This window comes from Carcharodon carcharias, chromosome 20, assembly GCF_017639515.1.
Source record: "Carcharodon carcharias isolate sCarCar2 chromosome 20, sCarCar2.pri, whole genome shotgun sequence".
NCBI classification, from domain to species: Eukaryota; Metazoa; Chordata; class Chondrichthyes; order Lamniformes; family Lamnidae; genus Carcharodon; species Carcharodon carcharias.
Genome location: NC_054486.1, coordinates 110,155,086 through 110,181,255, shown reverse-complemented (window position 1 = coordinate 110,181,255; position 26,170 = coordinate 110,155,086). Strand labels below are relative to the sequence as shown.

At 43.1% G+C, this 26,170-nt stretch overlaps 1 protein-coding gene across 4 annotated transcripts in view; it reads left to right on the top strand.

Moving 5' to 3' along the window:
- The window catches only part of brf1b (BRF1 RNA polymerase III transcription initiation factor subunit b), a 330,710-nt gene that overhangs the window by 270,081 nt on the left and 34,459 nt on the right, over positions 1-26,170 (top strand). For 2 of the 4 annotated variants that reach the window (XR_005946273.1, XM_041214349.1), the window contains exon 16: positions 22,311-22,374. The exons of the other annotated variants lie outside the window; for them this stretch is intronic. Coding sequence is in view for 1 of the 2 variants with exons in the window: in XM_041214349.1 (XP_041070283.1) it covers positions 22,311-22,341 (31 nt within the window). In the remaining variant the exon portion in view is untranslated. The remainder of the gene's footprint in view (positions 1-22,310; positions 22,375-26,170) is intronic. 4 annotated transcript variants of the gene reach the window in all.

The window sequence follows — 26,170 nt, the reverse complement described above, 5'->3', positions numbered from 1 at the left end:
TTTACACAAATACACTTTCTCTAACTTCACTATTGAGATGGAAGATAAACCAGTTGAATGACAGAGCAAACTCGAGGGGCCAAATGGCCTACTCCTGCTCCTAATTCCCATGTTTCTATGATGGTTACGGTCTTCTCTGATGTAAAGTGGGGGGTGGATGTTTTTGATGGGAGAAGAGTAGGAGGTCATTCATGTAGGCTAGAAATGTTAATCCTGCACACAGGAAGTCTGTATGTCCAAGGCTGTTCCCCAGACACTCTAGAATGCAGACCTGCAAACACTACAGTGCAGGGCTGAGTGAGTGCTACATTGTCTTCAGACCCCTTCCTTTGTAGGAGATAGTTAACGGTAGTCCCATCTTCCATCTCCAGTGGTTCAGCTGGATGTTAAATAGAGGGAGTTCTCCTAGTGTCCTGGCCAACATTCCTCCCTCAACCAACACCACCCAAAAATTGATTCATTGATCATTCAACACCTTGATATTGTGGGACCTTGTGGTACATATTATCCTACAGAACCATAACGACACAATGTATGAACCGCTTTGGGCTGTTTCTGCAGCAGATGATGTAGTGCTATAATGACAGCAGGGCTGATGGTAAGAAGGAAAGGAAGACTTGTATTTGCATTTCTGAAGCATCTTTCACCATCTTGGGACATCCCAAGCTTCACATTGAGTGAACTACTTTTGAAGGGTAATCACTGCTGTAATATAGGAAATGTTGCAACTAACTTGCCCAAAGCAAGCTCTCACAAACAGCAACGTGATAATGCCTGAGTAGTCTGTTCTGTGATGATTGAGGTATAAATGTTGGCCAGGACATCTAGGAGACTCCGGGAACAGTGCCATGATGTGTTGCATCCACCCAAGAGGGCAGACAGAGTTTTAATGTTTCCAAAAGACAGCACTTCTGACATTATGACACTTTCTCAGTACTGCACTGGACTTTTATGTTGGCCATTCATGGTATTTGGCTGTTGGTGCTTTGCTCTCAAAGGAAGGAGATAGAATTACTTTGTGACCACCTGTCCCTTATCTCTCAACCCATGTACAGAGTCTTCTCCCCTCCTCTGTGGCATTGCCTCTGAAGCCAGGGATGCTCACTGAGGTTTAGGGGCAGTTTAAGTGGGATGCAGGAGCATTTTTGAATCATTGTCTCTTCCTGCACAGAAGCTGGATAGGGAATGGGTTAGGGGGAGATGCATATTGGCGTAATTAGATTACATGGAATGAAACACTACATTTTATGTATTTAAATCACAAAAGTAATTTCAAAGTTTAATCGCTTCTTTCTAAACCGGAAAACTGGACTTGGTCACAGAGTCACTTACTCAAACTCATTTTTCGCTCCAAAGTCTTGAACACCTTTATCTTCCTTGTCTGCTATAAGCTAAAGACCTATAAAACCCAAGGTTAGAGCTATCTAATACAAATTCTTGATTTACCCTCTCAACTCTTCTGGAGTACTGTGTACAGTTCTGGCCTCCTTACTTAACGGGGGTGGGGGGTATACTTGCATTGGAGGCAGTTCAGTGAAGGTTCACTCGGCTGATTCCTAGGGTGAAGGCACTTTATGAGGGAAAGTTGAGCAGGTTGGACCTGTACCTATTGGAGTTTAGAAGAATGAGAAGCAATCTTATTAAAACATAGAAGATTCTGAGGGAGCCTAACAGGGTAGATACTGACAGGATGTTTTTCCTCATGAGGAAATCTAAAACTAGGGGACATAGTTTAAAAATAAGGGGGGTCTCATTCAAGGTGGAGATGAGGAGGAATTACTTCTCTCAGAGGGTCCTTAGACTTTGGAACTATCTTCCACAGAGAGTAGTGAGGGCTGGGTCATTGAATATGTTCAAGGCTGAGTTAGACAGATTTTTGACGGCAAGGGAGTCGAGGGTTATGGGGGACACAGGGGAGTTAAGACTACAGTCAGATCAGCCATGATCTTATCGAATGCAGAGCAGACTTGATGGGCTGAATGGACCACTTCTGCTCTTATTTCTTATGATCTTATCATGATCTTTTGATTCAGCATTTGATTGACATTTTGAGATAACTAAACAGCGTTGCAGATCATTCCGAGATCAATGACAACTGCTTAATATGCTCGTCTTTGACTTTAGGGATGACCTCGCCTTCAATTGGTACATGGTCTGTGTGGTCCAGAAATAGCTTAGTAATAATAATCTTGTTTTAAAAATCCATCAGCAAAAATCACAGAAGAGGTGTGTAGTCAGCTAATCTTCATCGGAGACAAATTAGGTCAGCGAGTCCTTGCAAGCAGTGCTAAAAATAAGAGTGTCAGGGGTTGCTGTCCAGATCTGATAGCTGTCAGTGTTAATATTAGTATGGAACCTGATTCCTTCCTCTCCTCATCCTGTACCAAACTCTCCTCAATTTAGGGCTGTGATTCCCTCTCAGCTGCTTACTCCAATCAGAGTTAAACGACAGATGACTGAATGCCAGCCATTAGTGTGTTGGATTACATGAATATTTAATATATCCTGCTGGTTTGGGTGTCCATGTAGTACAGCAATTATTCCGCTTTGTGAAGGGCTGTTTGGCTGCAGCTGAGCTTCACCGCACAGTTTTGTTTCTATCGTTTTCTACTTCCTCCTCCTGCCCTGAAAGATACGGACAGTTCCATATAGGCTCTGACAGGTGTCCCCGTGCAAGTTCAGTTCATGAATACGGGTAGATTTTTGAACAGTGTAGGCAATCATAGCAGAGATCAGACCTGTCCCTCTTGGATGCCTCGATAGAACCTGCCCCCACTGCACTCTCAGACAGGGCATTCCAGATCTTAACCACTCGCTGTGTGAAAAAGTTTCTCCTCATGTCGCCATTGCTTCTTTTGCCAATTACCTTAAATCTGTGCCCTCTGGTTCTCAATCATTCCACCAGTGGGAACAGTCTCCCTATCTACTTTATCCAGACTTCTCATGATTTTGAATATCTCTATCAAATCTGTTCTTGGCCTTCTCTTCTCCAAGGAGAACATTCCCAACCTCTCCAGTTTACCTACGTAATTTAAAGTGTGGCGCCCAGAACTGGGTCCAATGCTCTAGTTGAGACTGAACCAGTATCTATGCAAGCTCAAGAAAGGATACATTTAAAAAAAAGACTGTGTAGTGATTATGAGTGAGAACTTGGCTGATTTCCCCCCCACTCCCCCAAACTTAGGAACGTCTTTATCTTCCTTTATTCATGCCACATCTGATCCCACTGTTTCTGCTGCTCACTTGGAACTCTTCAGCAGAGGCCCAACCTAATCCAGCAGTGCTTCTCAAACATTTTCCCACTGTGACCCCCATTTTGAAGTTTCGAAATTTCCATCACCCTTCCATGAGAGTGGTGGGGAGTAGAGGGGTGGTGTGGAGAGACTTGTGAGAGCAGGACTCAAGAGCTTTTAATCTTCAGATTTTTACCTTTTCAGTGGGTTTTTTGGAACAGGAATCAGGCCTCAAGCGTCACCCATTTAGGCCGTGCCCACCATTAAAAAAAAGTGAGGACTAAAAGGGGCCTCGCAGTTTATAACATACAGCCAGAGCTCCACAGATGCTGAGCTTGTCATCCCAGAATCTCATCTCGTGACCTGAGGGTTGTGACCACCCCCCCCCCCCCACCCCCCCACCCCCGCCACCCTGTTTGGGAAGCCTGTGGTACAACCTTCAATCTTTGCAACAACATAATTATTTCCTTTTATTCATCCTGTTTGACCAGAAACAGCTCTCAAGATTGTGAGCATTAACACACAATATAACAGCACTCTGTACCTTTCTCTCCTCTGATGTATTGAAGTGACTGGCCCTTAGGATTACCAAGTAACTGTACTGAGTCTCTCTCATTCACGTTCTCTCGCTCTCTCTCTCTCTCTCTCCCCCACGCTCACTCTCTCAATCCCTGTAGCCCTGCACGTGCTTCCTTCTCAGGTACTAATCTGAATCCTTCTTAGATGCCTTGATTAAACCTGCCTCCACCACACTCTGACAGTTCATTCCAGATCCTAATCACTTGCTCACTGAAAAGGTTTTTCCTCATGTCGCCATTAGAACATATGGAACCGTTGCCTATACAAGTTCAAGAAAGGGAACTTTATAAAAAGACGTACAATTGTGACTTCCATTGTACACGGGATCCCAGCACAGATGCAGGGTAAAGTTGTGGCACCCATGTGTCTGAAATGGTTGCATTGAATTGAAAGTGCCCCACTTCTACAATCTATCCATCTTAACTCAAATGAAGACAAATAGGAATATTTATAATTCTTCCATTAGGAACGAAGATTAAAAAAAAAACCCTTTGAGATCATAGATGTAGCTGAACTGAAATAGATTTTTGAAATGTTTGGTTGTTCCAGACGATTGCTTTTGTTTCCAGTTTTTATCTGAAAATAAATGCAGCATATAATGCCCTATGATTAGTTCTCTATAAATAAATTGGTTGCCATAGGTACTAGTGGAGCAGGTAAATCTCCTGGATATTCAGAATTAGGTTAGCTAGTCTTAAAGGATATCTCTGGCCTAATTTGCTTCTAGCTATGCAGCGATCCCTGTGCACTCCTTCAGGCGGACTGGCTTTATTCTGCTAGCATTCATCTGATGCTGACAGTGTTTTTCTGGGATGCAGTTCCAGAGATTTGACCCCATTATACAGTACTGAGGGAGAGCTGCGCTGCCGGAAGTACCATCTTTCAGAGAGGAGTTAAACTGAGGCCAGATGGGTGTAAAAGATTTCACGGAATTACTTTGAAGAATAAGAAGGAAGTTATTCCCAGTGCCCTGACCAACATTTATCCTTTAACTAACATTACTAAAATAAATTATCTGGTTACTAGCACACTACTGTTCGTGGGATTTTACTGTGTGCAAATTGGCTATCACTTCAGAGAAGGCTGTAAAGTGCTTTGGGACATCCTAAAGCAGAAAAAAGTCTTGCTGTTTTATATCGGGAAGGTGATGGTGTAGTGGGATTGTTGCTTTACTAGTAATCCAGAGACCCAGGGTAATTCTCTGGGGACCCGGGTTTGAATCTTGCCATGGCAGATGGTGGAATTTGAATTAAAAGTCTAATGATGACCATAACTAACAACCCATCTGGTTCACTAATGTGGACTTATATCTTTAGGAAGGAAACCTGCTGTCCTTACCTGGTCTGGCCTACATGTGACTCAAGATGTGGCTCTTAAATGCCCTAGCAAGCCACAAAAAAAGAATGAAACCTTCTCAAGGGCAACTAGGGATGGGCAATAAATGCTGGCCTAACCAGCAAAGCCCACATAATTTTCAGTAGCCCTGACCAACACTGATTGACCAGTGAAAGGAAAGGGGGTTGCAGGGATACAATAGGGTGAGCACATAGGATTAGGAATGTAGAGGATAACTAACAATCTGGACTGGTTGAACCAAAAGGCCTGTTTTTATGTCATGTCTTCTTTTGGATTCCAAAGCCTGTTTTTGCCAAAGGTTTCCATTGCTTAATTTCATTATATTGTTGACCTCTTTCTGAAAAATTATAGTTGAATTGAATAATTAAAATATCAATGGGTTCTTTCAAAATTCATAAGTAATGGGGAAGAAAGTTAAAAATGTTAGCATTTTAACCGTGAGACAGCATTAGCTTTTAGAAGCTTTGAAAGCTGTACCAGGTCAGCTCTTGAAAAAGACTGGTGCAGTACTGAACCATCCAGATCAGCATTTTCCTATTCATTCATGGGATGTGGGCATCCCTCGTACAACCAACATTTATTGCCCATCCCTAATTGCCCTTGAGAAGGTGGTGGTGAGCTGCCTTGTTGAATATAATCAAGTGGCTTACCAGGGGACTGGTACGAGTCAACTACATTGCTGTGGACCTGGAGCCATGTATAGGCCAGACTGCGTAAAGATTTCCTTCCCTAAAGGACATTAGTGAACTAGTACATCGCAGAGGTAATCCCCAATCTGGGCTGAGTTAGCAGCTATCAGTCAAGGGGCAGCAAAACTAAGTCACCCAGTATCCTGTTCCAATTGCTTTTCATTATTCTCCGCTCATCATCCCATTCTCTGGAACTACCTCGCTCAGCATCTACGACTCATTCCCAGCTTTCAAAGCCTCCCAGAAATCTACCATGCTTTTGCCACCTCCTGATCCCTCTATTCCTCTTCTCCTTACCTCCCACCCACCCCTTCATCTCCTGTAAAACACGCTGAAGCATCTGCTAACAACTGAGGCTTCCTAAATAAATGTAAATTATTGTATGGAATGCATGTGTGTTGACTGAGAACAAGATCAAGCTCAACTGTGATGCTGCTGCAGTTAAATAGCCCTCCAAAACTCCTGCATAAAAATATCCCTTTGGTTGTGGTACCTGAGGGCTGCTGACCCACACGGAGCTTTACCCAGAAAGAATCAATTATCTTCAGGATAAAATTGGAGTGGGGGGATTAACAATGCTGTTTTTTTTTTCCTCATTAAGCATAACTTTTAATTTAAACAGGGTTTCATTTCAGCCGTCATTCTGTAGCTTTCACTTAGAAATGAAAAACATTCTGTTTTTTTTCAAAAAAGGAGAGTCATTAATATTCTGGGATCGTTCGTGGCCAGTTTTCCTTACCTTTACCCCCACCAACATCTAAGCCTCATTTGGATGAGCTCGTCTTTTATTGAGATGCTAATTTGTTCAGACCTTATCTCTGTCTATGCTAATTACTCCTCTGATGTTGGTTTCTAGTGTGCAAAGGTATGTAAAGTACTGAGGCATCCTGGCACAGTGAATAAAGTTGGCCATTTTGTCTGGACATGCGCCTTTTAGAACGTCAAGACAAATTATCACTGTAGATCATAGTGTTGCTGTGGAACAGTCAGACAGAGTATTTTAAGGTTGCTAGGCATCTTAAAATGTTGGCACAAATAATTACTTTTCAACTCTCCCACGCTGCAGTACTATATAAATATTCTGTATCCTCTGAACTAGAGAGAAATGCGAGTTCTGTTGAAGATGCATTTGATTTCATTATCTTGTTGAGGTATCATTTTTAAAGAGGTCTAGCCTCAGCTCAGTGGCTAGCACCCTTGTCTCTAAGTCAAAAGGCCATGGGCTCAAGCCTCACTCCAGGATATGAGTACGTGATCTTGGTTGAAGCTGCCAGTGCAATACTGAGGGAGTGCTGCCGTGTCAGAGGTACCATCTTTTGGAGGAGACACTTCAAACCAGGGCCATGTCTGCCCTCTTGGTTGGAGGTAAATGACCTCTCAGCTCTAACACAAAGATGATCAGGGTAGTTCTTCCTCATGTCCTGGCCAATATTTATCCTTCAATCAACGTCACTAAAAAATTAAATTTATCTCCTCTTAGTTTATGAAACCTTGCTGTGCACAAATTAGCTCCTGTGTTTTGTTTTTGTCTCCACAGAATATGCTGCCTGAACTGTGTATTTCCAGCATTTTCTGCTTTTATTTTGAATTTCAGCACCTGTAGTATTTTGCTGTTGTAGCAACTGGTCATTTTTCTGATTTGCTGTTTCTGGAGTTTTGTGTGTGCTCATTAACTATAAATTAACTACTTCAAAAATAATTAATTGGCTGTAAAGTGCTTTGGGGACTTCTGACGGTATGAAAAGTGCTGTACCAATACAAATTCATTTTTTATTCTTCATTGATAAACCATTGAATGTAAACTTGTCTGTGACATATATGAGAGATGTGATAAAGTGCTAAATCAGTGCAAATATTCTTAGGTGTACAATGTGGAATTGACTGATGCAATTTGAAGACCTCAGGTTTGTTCTCTGCTCTGTGCCGTGTCTTCCAATCTAATTATTGTGACAGTAGAGTCTCTAAAATTGGCTTCTATGTGCCTGGGTGAGTAATAAGCTGGATTATTCACTGAGGGACATAAAAGCCAACTTTGGTATCTCCTGCTGTTGTGTATACTGTCTACAACAGTATCTAGCCAAATTGTTTGTGACAGCACCTCCCAAATCTACGGCCTCTGACACCTAGAAGGACAAAGGCTGTGGGAACATGGAAACACTGCCTCCTGCAGGTCCACCTCCAGCTGTCACACCATCCAACTTCTCATGTTCCTTCTTCATCACTAGGCCACTCTTTCTATCTGGCGCCACTGTGGGAACATCGTGACCACACACTGCAGTGGTTCAAGCAAAAGGCCCACTAATACCTACTCAGGGAGCTGCTAGGGGTGGGACAATAGATGTTGGCCCTGCCAGCATCCCAGGAAGGAATCTTTAAAAAAAAAAAAAAATCCTGGTTCTGATCAGTGTTTGCTAACTCCAGGCAATCGTGTAATGTTAGGATAGAACCAAGATGCTTGGTTTGTAGGCTCACCCTCACAGTGGTAACTCTGTTGAGGTACTGAGTCTCTATTCGCTAATGTAGCTTGTTCAGATGTGATGTTTCTAAAGTCTCTGGAGTCATAAGTGATTTCCTTTCTCATTTTGATCAGGTAGCAAAGATGAGGAGAGTAGGCAATAAAATTCTTTAGAAAATGGGTGAGTTGCTCTCTCTATGGTACAGGTATTGTTAGTCAAAAAACCAAAGTTCATCAAGTTTATCTTCTGTCATCCTGGCAAAAGAAAGAAAAGTCTTACATTTCTTAAGTGCCTTTCCTGACCTCAGGATGTCCCAATGTGAGATACAGCCAATGAAGTACTTTTTGAAGTGTAGTTACTGTTGTAAGGTAGCACAGAGAGCTGCTGAGTTTGTGTGAAGAAGTTTTAAGGGTCAATTTCTGTCTAAGATCTAGTTTTTTTTCTTTAATTTTGCAATCAACTAAAAAATTACTCCTTAAGTAAGAGAACTTAAGTTTATTCCAGCCTTAAACAGGGCTATACAAGCTCTCTCAGAGCAGCTGCAAATAGTTAATTAGGTAGCTAGCTTAAACTGGTTTTCAGGAGCTCAAATCAGTTGTTTTTCAGAAAGTATAAAAACAGGGGTCCTCAATGCTTCTTGGTCTGTCCTGAGTGCTGCTTTGAGTGCACAGAATGCCAGGCTGCGAGTTTGGTGAGTGAGGGAGTTAGGTGAGAGAGGTGCTTCTTTCTTTTTCTACCTTCTTTAGCCTCCAGTAGTTGGCTCTTATTTTGTTACAGGGAATAAGCTGATTGCTGAGTAACTGGTAAGTTATTCTACTTAATCTAATTGCAATCAATAGCTTTTAAAGTTACGGTATGGCAGGTCAGCTCGGCTGAGCAGAATGTACATCCTGCGGTACGTGGGAAGTCATGAACACATCTGCAGGAAGTATCACCAGCTGCAGAACTTTGAGCTCCGGGTTTCGGAAATCGAGTGGCAGCTGAGGTCACTGTGGTGCATCTGTGAGGTAGAGAACCACGTGGATAGTACGTTTAGGGTCACGCTGCAGGTTAGGAGCTTGCAGGCAGAGAGGGAATGGGTGACTGCCAGTGTAAGAGAATCAGGCAGGTAGTGCAGGAGTCCCCTGAGTCGATCTTGCTTGCTAATCGGTTTTCCATTTTGAATCTGGTGAGGACATCGTTTCCTCAGGGGACTGTAGCAACAGCCAAGTCAGTGGTGGATCAGCTGCACTGGAGGGGAGGAAGAAGAGTGGAAGAGCAAGGAGCGATAGGGGATTTGATAATCAAGAGATCAGACAGGCACTTCTGCTCCTGTAAATGTGACTCCAAGATCGTGTGTTGCCTCCCTGGTGCCAGGGTCAAGGATGGCATGGAACAGCAGACGTCCTTCTGGGTGGGAGGGTGAGCAGCCAGAGGTCGTGGTCCACATTGGTACCAATGACATAGGTAGGAAAAGGGATGAGGTCCTGAAAGTAGATTTTAGGGAGTTAGGAAGGAAATTAAAAAGCAGGACCTCAGAAGCAGTAATCTCAGGATTACTCCCAGTGCCACATGCTATTGAGCACGGGAATAAGAGGATTGAGCGATTGAACAGGTGGCTGGAGAATTGGTGTAGGAGGGAGGGCATCAGATTTATGCGGCATTGGGACTGGTTCTGGGGTAGGTGGGACCTGTACAAGACGGATGGGTTACACCTTATCAGGCAGGTTGCTAATCCTTGCAGGGAGATTTGCTTATGCTTTTGGGGCAGGTTTAAACTGGCTTGTCAGGGGGATGGGAACCTGAGGGGGTAGCTCAGATTGGAAGGAAGTAAAGTTGGTGATAGGAAATAGAAAAGTAGCAAGTGAAATTAGAAGGCAGGCGAAACGAAGGTGAGCATCAACTAGGTTTAGAACGTGGAATAATATTAAAAAGACAAGGTTAAGGGCACGCTACCTGAATGCATGCAGAATTCGCAACAAGGGACATGATTTAAAGGCACACACCACATGGACTGCAGCGGTTCAAGAAGGCCGTTCACCACCAGCTAATTGCCATTACCGAAACATGGCTGCAGGGTGACCAAGACTGGGAACTGAATATTCAAGGCTATTCAACATTTAGGAAGGACAGGCACAAAGGAAAATGAGGTAGTGTTGTGCTGATACTAAGGGATGGGATCAGTACATTACTAAGGGAGGATCTCAGATCAGAAGAACGAAATGTGGAATCTGGATGGAGCTAAGAAATAGCAAGGGGCAGCAAACATTGGTAAGATTTGTTTTATGGACCACCAAACAGTAGTGGTTGTGTGGAGCATGGTATTAATCAGGAGATTAGAGAAGCATGTAGCATGGGTAATACAGTAATCATGAGTAACTTTAATCTGCATATAGACTGGGTAAACCTAATGAACACTAATGCTGTGGAGGATGAGTTTCTGGAGTGCATTAGAGAGAGCTTTCTAAAACATTATGTAGAGGAACCAACAACAGAGCAGGCTATTTTAGATCTAGTATTATGTAACGAGAAAGGGCGAATTAATAATCTTGTTGTAAAAGAACCTTAAGGGATGAGTGACCATAATATGTTAGACTTTTACATGATGTTTGAAAGTGAGATAGTTCAATCTGAAGATAGGGTGTTAAATTTGAACAAAGGAAATTATGAAGGTAAGAGGGAGGGGCAAATTGACTGAGGTGGATTGGGATATACATTAAAAGGTATGATGGTACAGCGGCAATGAACGATCTTTAAAGAATTATCACACAGTTTACAGCAATTATACATTTCTTCAAGGCACAAAAACCCAAAAGAAAAGTTAGTCCACCGTGGCTAACAAAGGAAATTAAGGATTGTATAAGATTTTTTAAAAAGGCTGATAAAGTTGCCAGAAACAATAGGAGACTGGAGGAATGTAGGATTTTACAATACAGCAAAGGAGGACCAAAAAACTGACAAAGGGAGAATAGAACATGAATGTAATGTAGCAAAAAACATAGAAACTTTTACAGTCTATTTTTATAGGTACTTAAAAAGGAAACATTTGGCTAAGACATTACAGGCAGTCAGGGGAATTCATAATGGGGAATAAAGAAATGGCAGAGAAGCTAAATGATTACTTTGTGTCTGTCTTCACTGAGGAAGATGCAAGAAATCCCCTAGAATTAGAGATCCAAGGGACTAGGGAGAATGTGGAATTGAAGAAAATTAGTGTTAATAAGAAGGTTGCATTGGAGGAATGAATGAGACTGAAGGTTGCTAAGTCCCCAGACCTGATATTCTACATCTCAGAGTGTTGAAAGAGGTGGCTGTGGAGATAGTGGATACGTTGGTGAACATCTTCCAAAATTCTATAGATTCTGCAAATTGGAAGATAGCAAATGTCACCCCGCTGTTTAAGAAAGGAGGGAGAGTGAAAACAGGGAACTACAGACCTGTTAGCCTGACATCAGTAGCAGGGAAAATGCTGGAATCTGTTGTAAAGGATGTGATATAAAATGGACACTGAGATAATAATGGGGCAACATTTCCTCCCATGGGGGGGTGGGGGTGCAGGAGCAGCCACAGGCGAGTGGCCTTCTGATTGGCGCCCCCGGTCCATGGGTGGGGGGGGTGCATTTTGTGTGGGCTGGCCAGTTAAGGCCGGCCCGGCGTGATGTCCGCTGGGAAGCGCAATGCATGCGTGCAAAAGAGCGCGCGAATCTCTCTGAGGCAAAGTGCTGCCTCCAATTTAAATAAAGGTTTTTAAAAAAATCTCCCTGCCATGTCCCCTCGTGACACGGTCACATGAGTTGGGACATGTCCATAACTTTTATTGAAACCTTTAATAAAAATTTAAATACCCTCATGAAACCTCATCCCCCCCCCGCCAATGGATGAGTTTTCCTGCTTTTCCCGAGGCCCGCTAGGTCTCCTGGCCTGCCCACCAACCTTAACGTTGGATGGGCAGGCCCATCGATCGGGTTAATGAGTTTCTTAATGGCCTTATTGGCTGCGCGCCCACCGGACTGAAAGTCTAAATGAAGCGGGGTGACATCGGGATGCACGCCAGACATATCCCCACGTCGCTTTCTGTGTCGGCGAGCGGGCCTTGCCCCCAATCGCTGACCAGAAGATGTTGCCCATGATCTGATTGGGCGTAGTCAACATGGATCTATGAATGGAAAATCATGTGTGACAAACCTGTTGGAGTATTTTGAGAATGTTACAAACAGAATTGTTAAAGAGAAGTTGGTGGACGTTGGGCATACTTGAATTTTCCGAAGGCTTTTGATAAAGTCCCCCACAGGAGGTTGGTTAGCAAAATTAAAGCACATGGGATAAGAAGTAATTTTTTTTTATTATTCATTCACGGGATGTGAGCTTCACTGGCTGGACCAGCATTTGTTGCCCATCCCTAGTTGCCATTGAGAAGCTGGTGGTGAGCTGCCTTCTTGAACCGCTGCAGTCCCTGTGGTGTAGGTACACCCACAGTGCTATAGGAAAGGAATTCCAGGATTTTGACCCAGCAACAGTGAAGGAACGGCAATATATTTCCAAGTCAGGATGATGGGTGACTTGGAGAGGAACTTCTCGGCGGTGATGTTCCCATCTATCTGCTGCCCTCATCCTTCTGGATGGTAGTGGTCGTGGGTTTGGAAGGTGCTGTCTAAGGAGCCTTGGTGAGTTGCTGCAGTGCATCTTGTAGATGGTACACACACTGCTGCTACTGTGCGTCGGTGGTGGAGGGAATGAATGTTTGTGGATATGGTGCCAATTGAGGGGGCTGCTTTGTCCTGGATGGTGTCAAGCTCCTTGAGTGTTGTTGGAGCTGCACTCATCCAGGCAAGTGGGGAGTATTCCATCACACTCCTGACTTGTTCCTTGTTGATGGTGGACAGGCTTTGGAGATTCAGGAGGTGAGTTACCCATCGCAGTCTTTGACCTGCTCTTGTAGCCACAGCATTTATATGACCATTTATACTGGCATAGATTAAGGATTGGCTAACAGGCAGAAAACAGAGAGTAGGAATGAACAGGTCATTCTTGTGTTGGCAGACTGTGAGTACTTGGGCCCCAGCTGTTCACAATATATCTCAATGATTTGAATGTGGGGACTGGATGTAATATTTCCAAGTCCGCAGATGATACAAAGCTAGGCTTGGATGTTTGCTGTGAGGAAGATGCAAAGCAGCTTCAAGAGGATTTGAACAGACATAGTGAGTGGGCAAGAACATGGCGGATGGAATATAATGTGGAAAAATGTGAGGCTATCCACTTTGGTAGGAGGAACAGATGTGCAGAGTATTTCTCAAATAGTGAGAGATTGGAAAATGTAGATGTACAAAGGGACCTGCCTGTCCTTGTCAATAAGTCACTGAAAGCTAACATGCGGGTGCAACAGGTAAATAGGAAGGCTAATAGAATGTTAGTCTTTATCGCAAGAGGATTTGAGCACAGGAGAAGCGAAGTCTTGCTTCAATTGTATAGAATCTTGGTTAGACCACATCTGGAGTACTGTGTGTAGTTTTGGTCCCCTTAGGAAGGATATTATTTCCATAGAGGGAGTGCAACGAAGGTTCACCAGACTTGTTCCCAGGATGGTGGGACTGTCCTATGAAGAGAGATTGGAGAAACTGGGTCTGTATTCTCTAGGGTTTTGAAGAATGAGAGGTGATCTCATTGAAAATACTTAAAGGGATAGACAGGGTAGATTCAGGTAAAATGATGCCCCTGGTTGGGGAGTCTAGAACCAGGGGACACACTTTCAAAATAAGGGGGAAGCCAATTAGGACCGAGATGAGGAGAAATTTTTTTTACTCGAGGGTTGTGAATCTTTGGATTTCTCTACCCCGGAGGGTTCTGGAAGCTCAGTCACTGAGAATGTTTAAAGCAGAAATTAACAGATTTCTAAATATTAATGAGATAACAGGATAAGGGGATAGTGTGGGAGAAAGGCATTGGAGTGGATGGTCAGCCATGATCGTATTGAATGGCAGGGTAGGTTCATTAGGGCTGAATGGCCTGCTCCTGCTCCTATGTTTCTGTGTAGGGAATGCAGCAGCCAATTTGCTCAGCACAGGCTCCCACAAACAGCCGTGTGATAATGTTCAGATTATCTGTTCAAGTGATGTTGATTGAGGGATAAGTGTTGGCCACAACACAAGGGAAAACTCCCCCGCTTCACACAGTACCGTGGCATCTTTGTCGTCTACCTGAGATGGCAGACAGGGCTTCAGTTTAACGTCTCATCTGCCAGACAACATCATAGTACTACAATGGGAGCATCCGCCTGGATCTTGTAGTTCCATGGTAGTTGACTAAGCCTAGCAATTAATCTCTATCAATGAGTCTACAACATATCCAAACATAAGTTGAGGAAAACTGCCGCGGTGGAGAGCTGTGAGAATCATAGGTCCAAAGTCCTCACAAGTCTGCTACACACCACTTATCATGTCACAAATCACTCACATACTGTGTATCTCAGAATGTTATTTCCTGAATTAGATCTGTCTAATCTGCTTCTCATGCAAAGGTTGATTTAGTGCTCAGGTTGGTAGCCAAACTTGCAATTTTTGGTCTATGTAGCTTTGTTTTCCACTGTAATGGGAGCCCATGTCCTTCAGTCAGTGTGACCTGACGATTGTAGGTGAGATCTCTGCTGTCAACTGCAGATGAAGTTGTAGGTAGAATTCCAAATAGAGAAGTCAAGGGTTTTGATTTTGCAGCAAACTGCCTCAATCAATGTGGTTTTAATTTGCTTTCCCTTTGGTGGTGATTAGCCCCAGCACTTTGGCACATTGTTATAGTAACTCAGTTAACCAGGGTCTCAACAGATTAATGCCCTGTGCCGTGACCTGTTCCTCTGGCTGGTTCTCCCTTAAGCAAACTTGCTTCAGAGCTTGGGGCCGGGGCTCATGTATATACATGAGTAGAGATCACAGTGCCATTATGGACATGAAGGCTTCTGAAACCAGAAATTCTTTTGTGCTTCCTTAGCTAATTTAAGGGGCCCAAAACATGCTTGAAAAGGAGACTTTTGCAGAGATACACAAAAAGACCAGGAAGAGGAGCGGGACTAGTTTGATCGCTCTTCAAAGAGCTGGCATGCGCATGATGGGCTGAATGATCTCCTCCTGTACTGTCTGATTCTATGATTTGGCATGACTGTAGCTATAAAGCACTGTGGTACCTCCGGACCTGTTCAAACCTATTGTGTCTAACCTGATAACAGTTCAGTTCCATAAGAAACCTCTGTCACCCAAATGTCCATTCTCCCTGTTTCAGGTGACTATTTGACAAAGGTGGAGGGGAGAGTAAACAAGCCTTAAACTGGATGGACAGCAGTGGTTCAGGAAGGGGACTCATGTTCTCAGGGGCAACAAATGGCCTTTTCAATGATGCTCACATCCCGTGAATTAAAAAAAAAAGCCCATCCCATCCTCTCACATAATTTGTTTTATGTGGAAAAACTAGAAAAGAATGTTGTTCTCCACAGGGCAGAAAATGTTAAAGGGAGATTTGATAGCTGTGTTCAAAATTGAGGGGGCTGATAGAGTAAGTTAGATGGAAACTGTTTCCAGTGACAGGTATGTCAGTAACCAGAAAGCACAGATTTAAGATAATTGGCAAAAGAACCAGACAGGAGATGAGTAGAAATTTTTTTAAGCAGTGAGTTGTTGTGATCTGGGATGTGCTGCCTGAAAGTTTGCAAAAGCAGGTTCAGTAGTAACTTCCAAAAGGAAGTTAGTTAAAGACATAAAGGAGAGAAAATTACAGGGATCAGGGGAAAGAATGGGGGAGCGGGGCTGACAGAATAACTCTTTCAAACAGCTGGCACAGGTGCAACGGGCCAAACGGCCTCTTGTGCCATATCATTCCGTGAAATCAAATGGGAAAATTGTATCTAATTAAGTGGGTATCTTTTGACATCTGTTTTGGCTGGACTATAGCAGTGTTTACAGTTCAAACATCAGTATGTCAAAAACCAGAGATTTCATTTGGAATATATGCAGCCCATTGTTGCTGAATCAGCCTGGCCCTGGGTGGTATACAGGCCAGGTTTGTTGAGTGGGATATAGGTCAGAAGTGGGGCGTGCTGCTGATGGGACGGATCCATAGCCCATCAGGAATTGGCACCTCCAGGAGAGGGAGAGAGATAGAAAAGCGGAAGAGACAAAGAGAGGGCTTGATATGTTATTTTCTTTGTCCAAAACCTGGCCTGTTAACATTTGTGGGGTAATGAGGAGATCTTTACTGTGAAGTGGCACTAGCTCTGCTTCACAGTTGCCTTGTTTTCACTTGTTCCTCTTCAGTGCAGTGTTTTTTTTTAACATAAAAGCTTGGTTTTTTTTGTACTGAAAACCAAGGAGAGCTGAAAGGCTAATTCAGCATCCTTGAAGAGACCCTTGGCCCATTGTGCACCCATGGAAGCTGCAACAGCCATTACATGAACTATGGCCAGCTGAGGAACACTGGAGCAGGCCTCTGGACTCTGCTGTCTTAAATGACCCAGTATGGTCACTGTGTTTTCCAAATGTGGGTGTGAAATGGGGTCCAATAAATATTGATGGAGTCTCATGGACAGCATGGTGTTTTCCCCACTTCTGACCACCTTGACCAAAGTGATCACTGTACATGCTTTTTTTTTCTGGATTTATTTATATAGTATTCAGGTTATACAATTTTTTGGAAAATATTTCCTCATGCATTTTAAACTAGAGGTGTACAACCTCTGGCCCTGACAGCCTGGCCCCTTGAGCCCTAGGCCAAGGTGGTCCTCTTTATGCTTCTATTTCCTACCCACTGGTTCATCCTATTTAATTTTGTGGGCTGGAAGTTTGGAAGGGGCTTTTACTAGCTCTATTTTCATATTGGTGGATAAATCCTCAATCAAAATATGTTAGTATTGGTAACTTGAGATATCTGCAAATGAATGGGAACATGGGCTTAAACTTTGACTTTGGGCAATAATATAGAACAGGTGATATTGGAACAGCCGCCCTTTATATATCTGTTGTTAACAGAGATTTAAAATTGGGAGAGATGTTTGATGAGCAACTGATACAATATTTCCCATTTTACATTGATACTCAAAGTCAAAATCACCCTTTGTACGTAGCCCCTTCTCTGGGGCTTCGTGATCGGCTCACACAAGCACCCTACACAAACAATAAAAGCTTTCATCGATAAGGTTGCAGCAAATTGCAAAGAGGTAACAGCCAGATAATCCGTTTCAGTGATGTAGGTGGGTTAAATATTGGCCTTTTGAGCATTCCCAATTTTCATCATTGCACTATTGGTGGCTGTGCCTTCAGACCCCTGGCCCCTAAGACCTGAAATTCCCTCCCTTAACCTCTCCCCCTTGCTACCTCACTTTTCTTCCTTAAAGCCTAGCGCTTTAAACAAGTTTTTACCCACCTGCCCCAACGTCTCTGTATGTGATTCAGTCTCATGTTATTTTGTCACGCTGGTGTGAAATGCCTTGGGACATTTTTATTGCATTAAAGGTTCTATAAGAATACAAGTCATTGTTATTGGCCACAACACACACAACCTCCCCTGCTCTTCTTTGAAATTTTGCTTTTGCGTCCGCCTGTGAGAGCAGATCGGACCACGTTTTAACGTCTCATCCGAAAGAGGGCCCCTGGAACAGTGCAACACTGTCTCGGTACTGCACTGGTTTGAAGCTAGATTGCTGCCGACTGGGCTGTGGCCAACATTTTATGAAGGAGAGTCATTTATGAAGCAGCATAGTCAGGTTGCAGGAGAGGTGACCATTGTGCTCAATCAGGAACTTGGGGGTTGCAGGTGGGGGATACAGAGTGAGGGGCAAGAAATGAAACCAATTAACATACCAATGGGCAGAGGGGTTGTAGAGCAGGTGCCCATTTTGCAGCTCTCTGGAATTATCACCAGATTTCATCAGCTGCGGTGCTCAGGCTGTATGCCCGTTTACCAGGTTATCAATCTGCAGTTCACATTATACTCAGACACTCTGGCTTAGTGACTTTATTCAGATCAAGACCCACGACTTGCCACATTATTGCTGAATTAGGTCCCAGTAGCAGCTATGGAGTCAAACGTGGTTGTCTATGTTGTCCTGCATTAGGGAGGGGTAAGTTTGCCTGGGTAGTTCATGTTGGTATATTTACATTGTTTTTATGTGTATACCAGCAATGAGATAATGACCAGTTAATCTGCTTTCGTGATGTTGGTTCAGACATTAATATAGACCAGGATACCAGGGAGGGCTCCTCTATTTGATCAGTTTCCTATTTTACATCTTTCCTGATTTCCCAACGTAAATACAGCAACCTCACACCACATGTTTCAGTGGTGACTGTCTCACCAGGGTACTGTTCTCACACAGCAGCTTTCTGGGTTACTCGTTTAACTGTGCATGTGTGATTGCTGGAAATTGTTGTCCAATTTACACATTAAGGTTGTTAGCCTCACCATTATTTCTAAAGGCCATTGGTCCATTGACTCAGGTTGAGCTGCTTGGTACAGAGCAAGCAAAACTGTTTATGGAAAGTTGTGGGGTGGGTGTGGGGGCTTTGAGCAAAGGAGTAATTTAGTGCAGGGGAAGTTTCACAAAAATGATGTTCTCATCCAATTAACTGATCTGGGGTACATTATAATTGGTCTTCGTGACTCTGGACTGCTGCAGATGAACGTCTCCCATTCACTGTTCAGTGACTATGGCTGGATAGTGTCTGTATGTGAGGGGGCACACAGGGATTAATATCAATCTTTTCTGGTTTGCTGGCATGTGAAGCATTAGTTAATCTAGCGAGGTCACAGAATGCCATTAGTGTGGTAGATCCAATGTGACTCATCATCTTCCAAAGGGAGAGACAAACGGGAGAGAGAGGGATGTGGCTTTGCACAGTATGCAGTAAGAAAACTGTATAATTTGATCGTTCTGAAATTCTCCAGGGTGTTAATTAAAAGCTTCAGAATATTGGATATCAAACACACTGCTGCCTGGATGCTCAGAGGGGCTGGCATATTTACCATAACAGCAACAAGGGTTCCCAGATCTTGACTGGGCTTTGTTAACCAGCCAAGCTCCTGTGTGTCCCTCTGCAGCTTTGAAAATGTTTCCTGTAGGTTGTCATCAGTGAAATGAGCCCAAAACAGTTGGCAATTACCTCATGACTCACCTGGTCTCTTTCCTCTCACCTGCAACTTACATTGTCAGTTGGAAATCTGCCTTTGTGCTATTATGGGAACAGGAGGAGAATATTCAATCCTTCAAGCTTGTTCTGCCATTCAATCAGATCGTGGCTGATCTGTATCTTAATTTTCCTGCCTTTGCTGTGTATCCCTTAAAAACCCTTATCCAGCTAAAACTGATCAGGCTCGGTTTTTCTCGTTTTTCGATTGAGCTCAAGCTCCCAACAGTTTCTTTGGGAAGAGAGTTTCCGATTTCCACTATCCTTTCTGTGAAGGAGTGCTTCCTGACATCACCATTGAATGGCCTGGTCCTAATTTCTATGTTTTCCAACCTTGTTCTGGACTCCCCTGCCACCAGAGGAAATGGTTTCTTTCTATCAACCCTATCAAAACTTTTTGAGATGAGATTTTAGAATTCAATGATATCAAACCATATCTTCTATACTCAAGGCAATATAAGCCTAATCTGCGAAACCTGTCCTCATGATTTAACCATGGTGGCATCCTGGTGAATCTGCACTGCACCCTCCATGAACAGTATAGCCTTCCTGAGGTATAGTGCCTAGAACGCAGAACTCTGAATGAGGCTTAACATTAAGCTGAAGATCTGTTTGCCTGTTCAGGTGAAGAAGGAGCAGAAAGTTCTCCAACGTCCTGGTCATAGTCCAGTATCCTGATCATAGTCCTCCCACAACCAACATCATCACAAACAGATTGGTTTTGTTCAGTTTAGTTCAAATTCAAAAATGATTATAGAAAGGAAAGTTAAATTGTTCAGTAATTTTAGTTAAATAAATTTAAATCAAACAGACCAAGAGCTGTTTTTTGGGAGATTTCAAATAAAATTAAGCAATTTAGAATTAAATAGACTATAATTGACCATTGATAATTGGTCATCTGATGATTATGGGGTCTGGCTGCTACATTTTCCTAAGTAATAACATTCTCTTCATTTTAAAGGAATTCAATGTGCGAAATACTTTGAGGTGTAGATTGTTTGAATACAGAGTTAGTTTATTTAAATCCATTTTAATACCTCCATTTAAAGCTAGAGCAATACAAGTCCCTTTAATAAGTTTTACTTCCCCTTCCCACTGAGCACTCCTGTGAAGGAGTCAACATGAGAGGGATTTTTTAAAATTCATTGGATGCGGGTGTTTTAGAGTCAACCACATTGCTGTGTAGGCCAGACTAGGTAAGGACAGCAGATTTCCTCAGTGAGATGGGTTTCATGGTCATCATCAGACATATATTGAATTCAAATTCCACCATCTGCCATGGTGGGATTCCAACCCAGGTCCCCAGAGCATTACCCTGGGTCTCTGGATTATTAGTCCAGTGACAATACCACTACACCATCGTCTCACCCCTGCAACTGCTGACCACACCCAATAAAACACAATGATTTTCACGTGTACTAATGAGCCACCCACAAATAGCGCATGAACCAAATCCATAGTGCTCTATACAGCCGATGTAAAAAAGATTAGATGCTAATACTTTCCCTTGCAATATTGGTGCTCACACATCTTTGTACTGAGGTTAAAGATAATATAACTTCTGTAAGAATGAGAAAAAGTGAATTTCTGCCCTCATTGCTTTTATAATCTGACTGCATGGTGTTCTTCTACAATAGAGGCTCTATATGAATGCAAGTTGCTGATTTAATCCTCACCCACTCTGTAGGTGAGGATTAAAAGACATGGATGTAGATTGTGCACGCGCAAGTATGCACACAATGCAAACACACATGTACATATAGGTGTACACACATGTACATGCACGCTGTATATACGCACACACTTGGCAGAGTTAACATACCACCATAAACTTGGTGGGGCCAGCCCCACAGCTAGTTTGCTACCCAACATCTCTGGAAAGTTTCAGAGAAATTGGCATGCTTTTATTGTATGTCAGGGCCAATGGGGATTGTATCATGACCTGTTTGGCTGGATGAAGCTATTCACCCATGTCAGCGCTATGATCCTGACCCTCAAGCAGGAGAATAAAGCACATAAAGTGCTGATTTATCATGAGATATGGCCAAATGTTCTCTGGTGTGCTTCCTCACTCCATTTACCTTTTTTGTGTGAGTGGCCACACAGAAACCTTCTGCTGGCTTTGACAATAGAGAGTGAATATGCTCTGATGTAGACTAGCCTGGCTGGCTACAGCATCTTGAGTAAAAAAAAGTCTTCAAGCATGGTTCGTTAGGGTCAGAAGTAGAACTTGCCAAAGGCACAATGACCTAACATTAGCCAATGCTGTAGATCTGCTGCGGGAGACAGAGGGGAGTGTGCTGTTTATCTGCACTGTTTGATTGGACCCAATGCACTACCTTTTGTGCTTTTTAATGGAGATTTTTTTTCCCCCAACTTCTCCTCTCCCCTGCTTTCCTGGAGGTAGCTGTTTGGTTATGTGTTTGCTTCCTCTGCCCAACTGAGCATCATTGATGTGTTGCCTGGCTGCTGCTGTTGTGTGGACACACACTCGTGAATAGACAGACGCACCCAGACATGGGCAGAACCACACAACCTAACAGACATGCATGTAGGTGCAAACAAACATGTGGTCTGTTTATATTTTCCTCCTCCTCAACCCAGGACACTGAGGTTAAGTTAGTATTCCCACTGACACCCTGGCTGAGATCAGCCAACAGAGCACAGGACGGGATTTAAATCTGAGACTTTCTCAATCCAGCTACTCACTGCGTAAAGCATCAGAGGTTGCAACACTGTTACTTAATTGTTAAATTGCTTAAGCAAGGATCTGTATCCCTAGTCAACAAGATATAATCAAATAGACAAGATTCAAAATTGTAACATATGTCACTGTTTCTTGGAATTAACCAACAGCTGGTGTGTGCACAGAGCTGGAAAACCTTGATCAAAAAAATTACAGCCACAAGATCGTTCACAGGTGAATTTTCAGGATATTTCATTGCCCTTTAAAGAATATTTTTGTAGATTCACTCTATCCTGCCTTAAAGATCTGGCTTTTGTTGGATTAAGTTTCCACTGACACCAGGAGCCCACTGATACTTAGTGCATGTGTGGCCAGTCTTCATGTAGATGTGTTGGTAAAGTATTCAACTCTGGCTGGAAGAGGGCATAAGTATACCACATATGTGTGTTTCTGTCCATGGACGTGTGCCTGTCAACATCCGTGTTTGTGTGAGAGAGACACACACACACAAACTGCTGCTAACATGTCAGTAATACCCAGTTTTCTTTCCTTCATTTCATACATTGATTAATTTTTGGGCTGTGGGTTTTGCTGGCGAGGCCAGCTTTTATTGCCCAATAGTTACTGCTTGAGAGATGCTGAGCCACCTTCTTGAACAACTACAATTGGTGTGTGCTGTAGGTACATCCACAGTGTTCTGTTTGGAAGGAGTTCTAGGATTTTGACCCAGCGATGATGAAGGAACAGCTCCTGATATATTTCCAAATCACATGGAGGGGACTTGAAGATGCTGGTATTCCCGTGCAGCTGCTGGCCTTGTCCTAGGTGGTAGAGGTCACAGGTTTGGTGGAGACATTGTAGTTCCCTTCAGGATGACCATTCAGGTCGTTCGAACAGAGGCTGTTGCAGAGCAATAAGGAGCAGGAGCTCCGGTTGATTCCCTCCAATCCCCAAGGATAGGTGAGGTTGCCTTTTGTAACTCCTCCACCAATAACTTGGCCATCAACCAATTTGCACAGCTGCTAACATGTTCCCCATGATGTTGTCCAGTTAAATATCAAATAAACAGCATCTGCCCATCACTGACATCTTTTTTTCTTTATTCATTTGTGGGATGTGGATATCGCTGGCTCAGCCAGCATTTATTGCCCATCCCTAATTTCCCTGGGCATTTAAGGGTCAACCACATTGCTGTGGGTTTGGAGTCACATGTAGGCCAGACCAGGTAAGGATGACAGATTTCCTTCCCTAAAGGACGTTAGTGAAGCAGATGGGCTTTTACAATAATCAACATTTCATGGTCATCATTAGACTTTTAATTCCAGATTTTTTATCGAATTCAAATTCCACCATCTGCCATTGTGGATTCAAACCTGGGTCCCCAGAGTATTACCCTGGGTCTCCGGATTACCAGTCCAGTGACAATACCACTACGCCACCGCCTGCCCTATTTACGAGAAGTCAGTCTAAGATGAATGAATTATCAGTACATTCATGAAGGCTGAACTCATTCAGGTAATTACAGGCCTGTTGACATCAGCGGGAGGGAAAATTTTGGAATCTTTATTTATCTTTGAAATGACTGAATAACTGGACGATGACAATATAATTAGAAGCAGCCAACACAGATTTCAGAAAAAGGTCTTGCGTGACAAGCCTGATCGAGTTCTTTGAGTAGGCATGGGATTTGAGGGGTTGGGGAAGCACAGTGCATGTGTTGGACATAGACTTTCAGCAAGTCTTTGATCAGGTACCACACAAGACACTATTGGCATGGGTGTGAAATTGGGGGAAGGGTACGAGTTTGGATTAAAAATTGGTTGGTTGGTTGGAAGGGAGCAAACAAGGATCGTTTCATGGTGTATTTGTACTCTAGAGAGTTCTGTTCTGGGGCCATGTGTGTTCACATGAATTAGGAGCAGGCATAGGCCACTCAGCCCCTCGACCCTACAGTGTACATCAGTAGTCTGGATAGAGGACCAGGCGAGTGATGTCCAATTTTTTGTTGATGGTAAAACAAGAGGCACAGTGAAAATAAATTCTGAGGGTAAGAGAAACTGATAAGACGGTAGAAAAAGTAGCAGATGGAATTTAATGTCAGTCAATGAGATGGTGCAAAAAATAAAAGGAGTAATTATGTTTTGAATAAGGGAAGGCCAGGTGATACGGAAATGCAGAGGTCCATCATTATAAGAGATTTGAAAACAATATCTCAAGTTGGTCAGGTTAATAGAGTACTGGAGTACTGAGTTTTATGGAAAGGAATATGGAATAAGTCAAAATGTACTGATGAATCTTTATACAACTTTAGCAAGACCACAGTTAGAGCACTGTATTTTGGGTACAGTGTATAAAGGATGTTGAGTTAATAGAGTGGGTACAGTGCCGATTCACTGGATTACTACCAGGTTTAAGGAAATACAAATAACAAAGAAAACATGAAAAATTGACATTTTTGAATTGAGGAGGTTACAGGGTGATTTGCTAAAGATACTTAAACTGATGAAGGATGGGACAACGCAGATAAAACCAGATTGTTCAAATGCCTGCAGGGACTAGAACAAGGGGTTGTAGTCATAAGATTAAAACGAGACATTTGGGAAAGAGCAGGAGAAATTGTTTTAGAAAAAGTAGCAAGTGATTAGGAATGCAAATAGAATGTCATCGTTTATTGCAATTCAAATGGAATATAAAAGTAAGGAGGTTTCGCTACAGTTGTACATGGCAATGGTGAGACCACATCTGTGTACAGTTTTGGTCTGTTTTCTTGAGAAAAGATATAATAGCATTAGAGGCAGTTCAGGGAAGGTTCACTCGACTCATTCCTGGGATGAAGGGGTTATCTTCTGAGGAAGGGTTGGACAGGTTGAGTCTGTACCCATTGGAGTTTAGAGGAATGATAGGTGATCTTATTGAAACATATAAGATCCTGAGGGGACTTGACAGGATAGATGCTGAAAGGATGTTTTCACTTGTGGAACAGACTAGAACTAGAGGACACAGTAATAAAAATAACTGATCTCCCATTTAAGACGGAGATGAGAAGAAATTTTTTTCTCTGAGAGTCATGAGTCTGTGAAATTCTATACCCCAAAGAGCAGTGGAGGCAGAGTCATTAAATATTTTTAAGGCTGTTAAATAGATTCCTGATTGACAAGGCAGTCAAAGGGTATAGGGGATAGACAGGAAAGTGAAGTTGAGGCCACAATCAAAACAGCCATGATCTTCTCAAATGGTGGAGCAGGCTCGAGGGGCCAAATGGTCTACTCCTGCTCCTAATTCATATATTTGTATGTTTACACAGAGGGTTATGAGGCTGTGGAATTCACCAATGGGATCAGTAATTCAAGCAGAGATGGAGACAACATTTGGGAACAGATTGGATTGGAGGGGGGAATAAAGTATCTGGGAGCAAATGGACAAAGTGCCGAGCTTTGAATCACCATTGTGGAGTGGAGAATGAAGCTTCTCACCCCACTGGCTGAGTGTGGCACTGAATGAGATCAGAAGTGTGATCACCCCATTTCCTGGGAATGGTGTGCGATTTTGGGAGGCGGCGAGGAATGGAGAAAGCAATGAAGCCTTGACATGGAATAACAACTCCAGTGTATTTTTATTCAGGCTCATTTATTATCTCTCCCCCCACCTACACCCACCCCCTCTCCTCCTGCAGCATGGAACTCAGCTCACCCACGACTAACAAAGTGGATTGAAGAGTTAGGAGAGAGGACAGTTAATTTTGTGTGACAGTTTTATTTGAGAAAGATAGATCATTAAGGGTATGTGTGTGTACGTGGGGAGCAGAATAGCTGTGCTGCAGCACTTTTATCTTGTTCTGGTGCCTCCAGCCCTACAACCATCCACGATATTGACGTTGTTCCAATTCGAACTTCTTACTCAGCTCTGATTTTAATCATTCCCCCATTGGGGGCCATGTCTTCATTCAGCTACTTGGGTCCTCAGTTCTGGAGTTCCCTGCCTAAACCTCTTCACCTCTCTCTCTTCCATTAAAACACTCACTGAAATTACC